General features: G+C 48.0%; 1 protein-coding gene across 4 annotated transcripts in view; it reads right to left on the bottom strand.

The window, feature by feature from the left end:
- The window catches only part of tex9 (testis expressed 9), a 113,127-nt gene that overhangs the window by 9,793 nt on the left and 90,596 nt on the right, over positions 1-12,738 (bottom strand). For all 4 annotated transcript variants that reach the window (XM_038813542.1, XM_038813541.1, XM_038813543.1 and 1 more), the window contains 2 exons: positions 12,001-12,135; positions 2,168-2,302 (listed from right to left, as the gene is read on the bottom strand). In XM_038813542.1, the coding sequence (XP_038669470.1) occupies positions 2,168-2,302; positions 12,001-12,135 (270 nt within the window). The remainder of the gene's footprint in view (positions 1-2,167; positions 2,303-12,000; positions 12,136-12,738) is intronic.

Raw genomic sequence — 12,738 nt, forward strand, 5'->3', positions numbered from 1 at the left:
CACCCTGTGCCCTGGCGTGGCAGGGGGACCTGTTGGAATTCTTGACTCTTGAGAAGGTCAAGTTTGAACTGAGGGGAAGGAAGGAGGGGTTCTACAATTCATGGACATTATTAATTATGCACTTTCAAGAACTGGATAACATCGAATATTAGTTGGGGCGTGTGGGTGGGAGGGTTGGGAGGAGGGAGGCTGTTTGTGTTAATGGCGACTATGGGTGATCCCTAATTCCTTTTTGTCATTGGTTTGTGTGAACATTCGGGCTAATGTTTGGGGTTGGTGGGAGGATGTGATCATTATTGATATGGGGATTGACATATTTGGTACTGATTATTGTTTATTGTTGGTGGGTGTAAATTTGGGAGAAAATGTGAAAAAGGAGGAGAATAAAAAAATATTAAAAAAGAAAAGTATTTTTATTAAAATTTTAAACATTTTAACATTTGAAAAACATTACCTCCACAACCTTACAGTTGACGGTAACTAGTTCTCCAAAATACAGAAGAAACAAACCCCATCTATTGTGAAACCCCTCATTTGCCCCTCATTGGAGCAAATTTCACCTTCTCTAAATGCAGGAACTCCAATAGAAGGCCCAGCGACACCGAGGCACGGGGGGGGACGCTGACCTCCACCCCAACAAAAAACCGTCTGCAAGCAATCAGTGAGGCGAAGGCTAAAACATAGTAATAATAATCCGCTTGCAACCCTGGCAGGTCTGACATCCCGAATATGACCCCCAGCGGACGAGGCTACAAGTCTGCATGCTGAAAAATCTCCACGGGCGGCAGGTAGCGGAGTTTCCGCTATTGCCGCCAAGGGGGGTTCAGGAAAGGGTGCTCTCGGGGACGTGGGTCGACGAGGGTAGGATCTCTGCAATTTATCAGGTGATGCAGGAGGGGGAGGAGGCCTTGGTGGAGGAGCTGAAAGCGAAGTGGGAGGAGGAGTTGGGGGAGAAGATTGAGGAGGGGATGTGGGCGGACGCCCTGGGGAGGGTGAATTCCTCCTCTACTTGCACACGGCTTAGTCTAATCCAACTAAAGGTGCTGCATAGGGCGCATATGACTGGGACCAGGCTGAGCCGGTTCTTAGGGGGAGAGGACAGGTGTGGCAGGTGTTCGGGGAGCCCAGCGAATCACACCCACATGTTCTGGGCATGTCCGGCGTTGGAGGGTTTCTGGAAGGGGGTGGCGGGAACCTTGCCCAAGGTAGTCGGCTCCAGGGTGGAACTGGGCTGGGGGCTCGCTATTTTCGGGGTAGCATCGGAGCCGGGAGTGCAGGAGGCGAGAGAGGCAGGTATTCTGGTCTTTGTGTCCCTAGTAGCCCGGCGAAGGATCCTTTTGCAGTGGAGGGATGCAAAGCCCCCGAGCCCGGAATCCTGGATTAAGGACATGGCTGGGTTCATTAAACTGGAGAGGGTCAAGTTTGCCCTGAGGGGGTTGGTGCAGGGGTTCTTCCGGCGGTGGCAGCCTTTTCTTGATTTCCTGGCGGAGCATTAGAGGGTGGTCAACTTCAGCAGCAACCTGGGAAGGGGGGGGAAACTACGGGTTCGTTATGGGGGTTTCTTCTTATGGTTCTACGCTTATCACTCTTTCTTGTTGTTAATTTATTGTTTTTGTATTGGGGGGAGGGGTTACTGTTTTCTTTCTTTGTTGGGATAAAATTTGTTGTTGGAAAATTTGAATAAAAATTATTTAAAAAAAAAAGAAAAACAACCTCCACAATTTCTCCAACTTCGGGCAGGACCAGAACATATGCACTGATTACCGGGCCCCTCCCATATAGTTCACAAATATCCTTCACCCCCTCAAACAGCAGCTCATCCTCAACTTCATCAAGGACACCCTGTGTACCATCTTTAGCTGTATCAGCCCCAGACTCGCACATAAGGTTGAGGCGTTCCCCCTCCACAGCTCCACATACCACAACCCCTCCGTTAGCGCCATCCCCAGCTCCTCCTCCCACTTGATCTTCACCCCCCTCAGAGGCACCTTACCTTCCTCCACAATCCTCTTCTACTGCAATTATACAAACTATTTCATCACTATTTAGGTGTCATTTAAAAAAAAACACAATTCTTCTGAGTTTTTAACCTTGGTGTTTATAATAACTATCATGATTCTGAAAATACTTCTACTGATAGTAAATTCTCATTTTTGTCCCATCTTACCTTTTGCCTTTTAAGGATGTCTATTAGCTTCAGCTGCTTCTTAAAGCCGGTCATGAGCTCTGTTTTCTGTTTTTCTAACTTTTTGTTTTCAGTCTTCAGCTGTTCAATCGTTAGTTTCTCTTGATTAGTTGTGTCCTAATGATAAATAATTAGCATATTTACAAAAGTACTTATTTGTATTACATCAGGTTAATTTTTTGGGCCATCCTATGTCTACTTTGATGGACAGGCACAGAGGGTGGGATTTTCCGATTGCCGACGCCAAAGTCACGTTCGGCGATCGGCCGGAGAATCCCTGTTTATGCCGGAATCGGGGGAGGCACCGTTTTTGCAATCCTCCGCCCCCCTCAAATGGCGTATTCCGCATGCTGTATGGACAGCCTCAGGACGTCACCTGAGGCCCTCCCCCGATGCTCCACCCCAATGGGCCGAGTCCCCAATGGCGTGGGGACACGTGTGCTCACACCGTTCGGGGACCTCACATGGCGGCTGCGGACTGAGTCCAGCGCAGCCACAGTTGGGGAGGAGCCGTTCCGCTGGCAGGTGGGGCTTCGGCGTGGACTGGTGGGGGGTGGTCCGGTGGTGGCGAGGATGGTTACAGGGGGGCAGTTTTTGGCAGGCCTGGTCCGCCCGCAGCCGGCTCCGTGTTGCAAGGCGCGGCCGCCGGCGTGCGCATGCGCGGCCACGGACCTGGCCATTCTCTAGCCGCATCCGCAGGTAAAACTTTATGCTGCGCGGCTGCTAGCCCCTCACCGGACAGATGATTAGTGCAGGTGCGGCTCCGCCTTTCTGGTCGTAAGACCAGACGGATCATGCGGACGTAGCCGCAGGATCGGAGAATCCAGCCCAGAGTGTCTTTAGGCAGCCACAAAGCCCACAGGAATACTCACATCAATGTCAGATATCAGAAAGAGCAGTTTAATGAAAGATTGATATCAAAGCACAGCAGCTCTCAAGCTGACAAGTAGAAATAGCAGATAATGATCAAGGACATACGAGAGCAAAATAAACACGTGTTGCTAAAACATGACGATATGGGGTAAAGCATAACCAAACCGACAACAAATAAATAGAAAAAAAGTTGCACAAGCTGCACTGACTTAACATAAGTGGCCTTTTCTTGTTCACTTATTAACTCCCTTCTGCATGGTGGTTTGAGAGGAGTTTCTCACTGACTGGATCTTATTTTCTCCATATATCGAGTCACAAATGTAATCATAGGCTCCTGATTTGAGATTATCAATAAAACACTCAGCTGATGCGCATTGTACGAGATTGATCAATTTTGATGTATAAATGAGTACAGTGTACATTTAAGTGGAGTTGTATCCAGTTATGACCTCTGCACAGGATGGATGATGCCACCCCAAATTGCTGAAATCTAAACACAGATCTAACACTTGACAAAAACAATTGCGAGGTGTGTATAATTTATACAGATTATTCATCAAGCTTTTAAAGAAAAAATATTTTGTGGAATCAACTTAAGTAAGAAGTTTGTTATGTACAGCAGTGATAAACTTTAAAGAATTCTGGAACTGGAAATCAGGTCACCCAACCAGGTCGAGGCATTGGGTTGAGTGGGTCACCTCCACCCAAACAGAATTCTCGCCTGAGCTGTTAATGAGGCAAAGGCGAGGACATCCACCTTTACTCCCGTCTGCAGGACCGGTGAATCCAAAACCCCAAAAGTAGCCACTAGTAGACAAGGCTTCAATTTGACATTAAGGATCTTTGATATGGTGTTAAAGTTGGAACCTAAAAGCTTAACAATTTGGGACACAACCAGAACATGAGCATAATTAGTTGGCCACCGAAAACACCACTCAGACGAGTCGTCCTCCCCCGAAAATAATCATCCTTGTCTTGGTCAGATGAGCCCTATGCACCACCTTGAACCTGATCAAACTAAGCTGAGCACAGGAGGACATGGAATTGATCGTGCAAAGAGCCTTACTCCACACCCCCTCATCCAGAACAGGACCCAATTCTCCCTCCCATTTAATCTTCACCTCATCCAATGGGGCGACTCCGCTGATAGGATCTGACCAAGAGTTCCCAAAATACTCTCCCAACTAGACCCAGCCAAAATAAAATCATCTTCAACAGGGAGGACATTGGTCCCAACGGAAATGAAAGAAAAATCTTCCTCAAAAAATCACGAATCTGAAAGTATCCAAACAAATTGGTTCCAGGGAGTTGGAATTTTTACGATAGCTCCTCAAAACTGGCAAAACTTTCCTCCGCGAACAAGTCCCCCAACCCCCTCCAGATCCTTACCCTACCATGTCCTAAACGTCAAGTCTAAGCCCACTGGCACAAATAGATGATTCCTACAAGTGGGGGCCAACAATGACATGGCGCTAAGTTTAGAATGTTGTCTGAATTGCTTCCAGATCCTCAGGATGGACACCACCACTGGATTTGAAGAAACGTTTGCACAAGAGTGGCAGTAACTAAAGCATCCAAACTAGAGCCCCTACAAGAACTCACCTACATTTGCCCCCAGGTGAAACTCTGATCACTAAGCCACCCCAGCATTTTCTCAATATTGGCAGTCCAATAACAAAATAACAAATTGGGTAAAGCGAAACCATCCGGCAGTATATCCTCTGGACAAAAGCCCTACGGTTTGATAGGGTGAGCCCACCTCACCCTATCAAATGCTTTTTCAGCATCCATGGACACAATCACTGCTGGTTTGGGCACAAGAGAGAGAGGAAAGGACAATATTTAACAGCTGACGTATATTGCCGATCCTTAACTAAGTCTGTCTGGTCTCCCGCGATCACGTATGGGAGACAGGGCTCCAACTGCAGCCCCAGCACCTTTGCGAGCAATTTAGTGTCTGCATTCAAAAGCGTAATGGGTCGAAACGACCCCGTTCCGTAGGTTCCTTGTCCTTCTTCAGGATCAGAGAAATAGAGGCCTGCTGCAGTGTAACTGGCAATGAACCCCGGGACAAGCAGTCATTGAACATGTCCAATATCAACAGGATCAAGTGACTTGCAAACCTCTTGTAGAACTCAATGGGGAATCCATCAGGGCTGGGTGCTTAACCCAATGATTTCATAATTCCCTCAGGGCCCTGTGGGGATTCCAACTCCTCCCGTCCTTCTCTCACCACCAAAGGGAAGGATAATCCATCTAAAACATCCGCCATGGCAGAACCCTCCTCTGGGGCTCCGATCTATCAAGGTCCCTATAGGATGTTTTGAAAGCCACATTGACTTTAGACGGTACGGAAACCAAACTGCCACCCAGGTCCCTTATCCATACATTTTCCGGAAAGGAGCCTGCCTCCTCATCTGATGAGCTAAAAGGCAACTGGCCTTCTCCCCAAGAGTGTCGCAGTTGGCTCATCGCCTTACCTGTGATAACAATTCAAATTGTGTCTAATTTTTCCTATTCGCAGGCAACTCAGAGGTGGGGGCAAGCGAGTACTGATGGTTCACCTGAAGGATGGAGTCCACCAGCCTCTGTTACTTCACCCTCGCAGTCTCTTCCACGTGCACTTCTTAAGAAATTATCTCCCCCGCTAATGACCACTTTAAGGGCCTTCCACAGTGTAGAAGGTGAGGTAGCCTCACTTTTATTGAATTTGATTAGCTGATGAGAGTGCAAATCAGGAATGGCGGCTAACAACCTGTTAACAAAATCCGTAATATCCCAACTTGGCGCATAGACATTGACCAGGACCACCAAGGTTCCCGTCAAGGACCCACTAATAATCACATGTCCACTATTAAGATCTTACAGGCCGAAAATTGAACCCTTTTAATTAATCAAAATTGCTGCACCCCCCGCCCCAGGCTGTATCGTCAAAACTCGAGTGAAATACTTGACTCATCCACCACTTCCGCATCCTTACCCACAAAGGAGTCTCCTGCAGAAACACCACATCAGCACCCAAACTGTTCAGGTGAACAATACCCTCAACCTTTTCATTGGGCCATTCAAACCCCTTACATTCCAGGTGGGTGGGCCCCCACTCCATTGACTTACGGAGATCCTTGGACACAACCCGCCATTGCTTCTCAAATTCCACCGCCAAGACGCCGGCAAGCATCTTGGCTGTTAGTGAATTGGCTGGAGTCACAGCAGAAGCCTCCGCCATTTTCTCTACCGAGAAGCCCCAAGAATGCTCCAACTCCATCAATGGACTTTTATATTTTTTAACAAACATTTAATTGAGGCATTTATGGTTTTATAACAACAAAAGATACAAATACAAATATAAACATAATTCAGTGCAGAACACCCCCCCCCCCCCCAAACCAACAGCCTACCCCACCAACATAGCTGATAGACATAATCCCCAAGACCTCCACTCCTCTTGCTGATACCACCTAAATTGAACTAAACTAACTCCCCCTTATTCCCTAACCCACCCCCCTTTATTGAATCTGTTAACAGTTTAGTTTTCCCCAAAGAAGTCGATAAACGGCTGCCACCTCCGAATGAACCCTAACACTGATCCTGTCAGGGCAAACTTAATTTTCTCAAGCCTGAGAAACCCGGCCATGTCGCTAACCCATACCCCCAATTTTGTGGGCTCAGAGTCCCTCCAGGATAATAGGATCGGTCTCCAGGCTACCAAGGAGGCAAAGGCCAAAACGTCAGCCTCTCTCGCCCCCTGGACTCTCGGGTCTTCCGACTCTCCAAACATCGTCACCTCTGGACTCAGCGCCACCCTCGTTTTTAGCAACGTAGATATGACATCTCCAAATCCCTGCCAGAATCCCCTAAGCTTCGGACATGCACACCTCGCACACCTGTCCTCTACCCCATAAAACCTGCTCATCCGGACCGCTGTCATGTATGCCCGGTGAACCACCTTGAATTCTATCAGGCTGAGCCTGTCACATGATGAGGACATGTTTACTCTACTCAGTGCATCCTCTCACAGACCTGCCTCTAGCTCCTTACCTAGCCTTTGTTATAAAAATAGGCAGACATTGGAAAACAAACAAAAATCTCGGGAGAACCGTCACCTTTACATTCTGTATCGTCCCCGCCAGTGACAACGGGAGCATGTCCCACCTCGGAACATCCTCCTTCATTTGCTCAACTAACCGGGCCAGATTTAATTTACGTAACTGCTCCCATCCCCGTGCCATCTGGATTCCCAAGTATCAAAAACTGCCTCTCACCACTTTGTACGGCAATTCCCCAGCCTCCTCTCCTGCCCCCTCGCCTGGATCACAAATACCTCACTTTTCCCCATATTCAATTTTTATCCCGAGAACCGGCTAAATTCCCCTAAGATCCGCATAATCCCTCCCATCCCCCCAACAGGTTATAAATGTACAGAAGTAGGTCGTCAGCATACAACGAGATCCTGTGCTCCCACGCCCCCACGGACTAGCCCCTTCCAGTCCTTTGACGTTCTCAGCGCCATCGCCAATGGCTCTATAACCAAGGCAAACAACAGTGGGGAGAGTGGGCATTCCTGTCTTGTCCCCCATATAGGGTAAAGTAATCCAAAATCACCCGGTTCGTCTGCACACTCACCACCGGCACCTGGTACAGCAACCGGACCCACAAATACTCCCACTCCACCAAGTCGATGGCCTTCTCTGCGTCCATAGCGACCACTACCTCCACTTCCCTCCCCTCAGAGGCATCATGATGACATTTAAGAGCCTTCTAACGTTGGGCGTTAACTGCCTGCCTTTGACAAATCCTGTCCGGTCCTCCCCTATCACCCCCGGTACACAATTCTCTATTCTGGCGGCCAAAATCTTTTCCAGCAATTTGGCGCCAACATTTAGTAGGGAGATTGGTATGTATGACCCACATTGTTCTGAGTCCTTCTCCCGCTTCAAGATCAATGAGATTGAACATTGTTGGGGGAAGAACACCCCGCTCCCTTGCCTCATTAAATGCCCTCATCAGCAACGGACCCCCAGAAAACGTCTCAGAAAATTCTACTGAGTAACCGTCCAGTCCCGGGGCCTTGTCTGACTACATGGTCTCCAATCCCTCTACTACTTCCACAATCCTGATTGGGGCACCCAGCCCCTCCACCAACCCCTCCCTCCACCTTCTGAAACTCCAAACACTCCAAGAATTGCCTCATCCCCTCTCCCCCAGCAGGGGGCTCTGACTCATACAACCGACTGTAAAATGCTTTAACACCCCATTCACCCCCATTGGGTCCAAGACCGTGTTACTCCCTCTATCCTTCACTCTTCCTTTCTCCCTGGCCACCTCTCTTTTTCTGAGCTGGTGTGCTAGCATCCTACTGACCTTCTCCCCATACTCATATACCACCCCCCTCGCCTGCCTCAACTGCCCCACCACCTTCCCTTTGGATATCAGCCCAAACCCCATCTGCACGTTCTGCCGTGCCTTCAACAGTCCCGCCTCTGGGACTTCAGAGTATCTTCCATCCATCTGGAGTATCTCCCTAACCAGCCTTTCCATCTCTGCCCGCTCCACCTTCTTCCCTACGAGCCCGTATCGAAATCAGCTCCCCCTTAACTAATGCCTTCAGCGCCTCCCATACCATTGCCGCTGAAACCTCCAGTGTCATTTGTCTCCAGATAATTTTGGATGGCCTCCCTCACCCGCCCACACACCTCCTCATCCGCTCGTAGTCCTCCATCTAAGCTCCAGTGCGGGTGCACCCGTAAATCCACCCAGTGTGGGGCATGGTCTGACACAACAATTGCCGAATACTCGGCATCCACCACCCCCGCCAGCAAGGCCCTATCCAAAAACAAAAAAATCAATCCGAGAGTACACTTTGTGTACATGGGAGGAAAAAAGAAAATTCCTTCGCCCTTGGTCGACCGAACCTCCACGGATCTACCCCTCCCATTTGTTCCATAAACCCTGTTAGCTCCTTCGCCGCGGCTGGTACCCTCCTTGTCCTTGAACTCGACCAATCCAGCCTCGGACTTATAACCATATTAAAGTCCCCCCCACCATGATCAGCCTATGTTAGTCCAGGTCGGAACCTTCCCTAGCACCCGCTTCATAAACCCCACGTCGTCCCAGTTTGGTGCATAAATATTCACTAATACCACTGGCATCCCCTCCTGCTTCCCACTCACCATAACGTACCTATACCCCGAATCCACCACTATACTCCCTACTTCAAATGACACCCACTTATTGATCAAGATCGCAAACCCCCTAGTTTTAGAGTCCAGCCCTGAATGAAATAGCTGCCCGACTCACCCCTTCCTCAGCCTAGTCTTATCCACTACCCTCAGGTATGTCTCCTGTAACGTTGCCTCTTCCGCCTTCAAACTTTTCAAATGCACAAACACGTGAGCCCTCTTGACCGGCCCATTTAGCCCTCTCACGTTCCATGTGATCAACCTGGTTGGGGGACACCCCCCCCCCCCCCCCCCCCCTCCCCACGCTGATTAACCATCACCCTTCTTAGGCCAGCCTACAGCCTACATCCTGCGCTTCCTCAGGCCCGCCCTCGGGCGCCCACCGTCATCAACCTCCAATTTATCTCCACGCGCCAGTCCCTCCCCTGTCAGCAGATCAATACCCCCTCCCCCCCACAAAAAAATAACCATCCCAACCCCCCTAAAAAAACTGATCACCTGCTCGCCCCCCCACTATGCTTCTGTGAGCTAGCCCGCCCAGCTAGCCTGGTAGCTGGGCGGACTAGCTCACGCCCATGGCGCCAGGTATCCTGCCCCCCACCGATCTCCCTCACCCCCCACTCGAACATACATATGCAAACATTACAATCCCCAACAAACACAAAGAAGGAAATTCCACCCACCGCCCCCCATTAAGAACAAAGTTAACCCGCATATAAAACTGAGCCACGGCCCAAAACGTAGTGCAAAACAACACATAGAAAACCCAAAAAGAAAAAAGAAATTTAGCAGAATAATAGGAACACAGCTACTCGCCCCCAAGTTCAATCATCACCTGCCAGTCCCTTGTCCTTAACAAAGTTCATCGCCTCATCTGGTGATCCAAAATAAAGTTCTTGGCCCTCAAAAGTGACCCACAAATGAGCTGGGTACAGCATGCCTAACGTCACCCTATTCTCAAAGAGCGCAGATTTCTCTTTACTGAAACTCGCCCTTCTTTTGGCCGAATCCGCACCCAAGTCCTGGTAAATATGCAGCTCGCTATCTTCCTATTTGCAGCTCCTCATCTGTTTGACCCACCTCAAGATCTGTTCCTTGTCCAAACCGATGCATTCGTAACACCATCGTCCTCGGCGGCTCAATCCTCAGCAGCTTCCTCATCAGCCCTCTCTGCGCCCTGTCCACTTCCAAGGGCCCAGTAAACGCACCTTTCCCCAGCAGCTTCTCGAACATACGTGCCATATATGCCCCTGCATCCGATCCCCCGCTGCTCTCCGGGAGGCCAACGATCTTCAGGTTCTGCCCGCGTGACCTGTTCTGCAGATCCTCCACTTTGTCTTGCAGGCTTTTCTGGTGGTCCTTTAACAGCCCCATCTCCGCCTCCATCAAGGCTAGCTGGTCATCATGCTCAGCAACCACCTCTTCCACCTTCTTAATTGCCTGGCCCTGAGCTTCCAATCTCTGCTCCACATGGTCAATCAACTCTCAATCGGATCCAGGTATTATTTTCTTTGCTGAGCAAAGCTCTTCAGGAGAAAGGCCACCAGCTGCTCCGTTGACCACTGGGCCAGTCCCTGAGTCTCCGCCATATTTTTCTGTGCTGTAGATTCCACTCCCTTCTTTGACCAACGATCTACTAGTTCTAGTAGAACGTGGCTAGTTCCGGAACACAATTCATCAGTACTATTGCTGGAATGTTGTTACAACCCTCAGCCTTTGCTGTATCTAGCACTGTCAGCTTTTTCTTGATACCATGTGGAGTGAATCCAATTGGTTGAAGACTGGCATCTGTGATGCTGGGGACCTCCAGAAGAGACCAAGATGGAGCATACACTCACCCATCGGGTTAAAGATTGTTGAAAATGCTTCGGTCTCATCATTTTTTAAATAATTAAAACATTTTTTTAGAGTATCCAATTATATTTTTTTCCAATTAAGGGGCAATTTAGCATGTCCAATCCACCTATCCTGCACATCTTTGGGCTGTGGGGTGAGACACAGTCTCATCTTTTGCACTGATGCGCTGGACGCCCCCATCTCTGTGGATAGGAATATTGTTGACCTCCTCCTCCAGTTAGTTGTTTAGTTGCCCACTACCATTCATGCTAGATGTGGCAGGACTGCAGAGCTTATCTGATCCATTGGTTGTGGGCTTGCTTAGCATTGCCTATCGCATGCTGACTCTGCTGTTTGGCATACAACTAGTCCTGGTGTAGCTTCACCAGGTTGACACTTCATTTTTTGGTATGCCTGGCGCTGCTCCTGCCATGCGCTCTTGCACTCTTCATTGAACCAGGATTGATCCCCTGACCTGATAGTAACGGTCAAGTGGGGGAGATGCCGGGCTTTTAAGTTACAGATTGTGGGGCTTCGATATTGGCAGCATCACTACTGACCCAGCTGGCTGAGATTTAAAGGATTCTAGTTGTTAGTCGGAATCTTTGGCAGGTGGTGAGACAACAAACAAGAGTGGAAAAACCTACTTGATCTCTTCCTCATCAATCACATTGCTGTGGGTCTGGAGTCACAAGCAGACTGGACCAAGTAAGGACTTCCTTCTCGAAAGGTCATTAGTGAACCAGATTGATTTTTGCGAAAATGGACACTGGTTTCGTAGTCAAGATTAGACCAGCTTTTAATTCCAGTTTTATTAATTTAGTTGAAATTGCCATGGTGGGATTTGAACCTGCATCACCAGAGTGTTAATTTGGGCTTTTGGATTACTAGTCCAGTGACGTTACTTATCTTATGTTTGCAATTTACCTTATTACACTGCTTCATTTTATTCAGTTCTGTCTTGTATTTTTCAGCCTCTTCTAATGCCCTGTTCAGACGAACCTCTGTGGCACTGTGGTTTGTAGCAGCTTGTTTCTGGGCTCTTTTCTGGCCGTCCAGTTCCTAAGATAACAATTATATGTAGAGGAAAAGTAATTGAATATGCAATGTTAAAATATATGCAGATGTTCAAATATATGAAAATATAGTCATTTGTCCCAAAATCTGCTATCACACAAATAGTGCTCATATTCTGGATTTTAACATTTCTCAAAAAATATCACTGGTCCTATTTGCTATCTCATTTTTATGTTAAAGAATAGGAGGCTGAAAAGCAGACATGGTAGAAATATGCATTTTGGCAATTTACTGCCAAACTGCATTTTTTGATATGGACTTAACTGTGGTGAACACAAATTAAGAGACTGAAAATACCAGTTAAGCAAGTTATTAGGGGGTGGATCCAATAAGGTATTATTTCCCTACATTATGAACCCGTTACCCCACTCCTACGAGAGCCAGACTTTATTTACTAGTGACATTCTTACTGTTGATTTTTAAAAATATTTATTAGAAGCAATATATATGTATACCGTATTTGTTGTGAAACATTTTGAGGTTGTGAAAGATGTTCAACAAAATGTACCTTATTTCTTCCCTTACTGTGTATCCTAAAAACTATTTTCAATATATCACATTTTTGCAGCTTTCTCACTTAAACCCAAC

This window comes from Scyliorhinus canicula, chromosome 12, assembly GCF_902713615.1.
Source record: "Scyliorhinus canicula chromosome 12, sScyCan1.1, whole genome shotgun sequence".
In the NCBI taxonomy this organism is placed as follows: domain Eukaryota; kingdom Metazoa; phylum Chordata; class Chondrichthyes; order Carcharhiniformes; family Scyliorhinidae; genus Scyliorhinus; species Scyliorhinus canicula.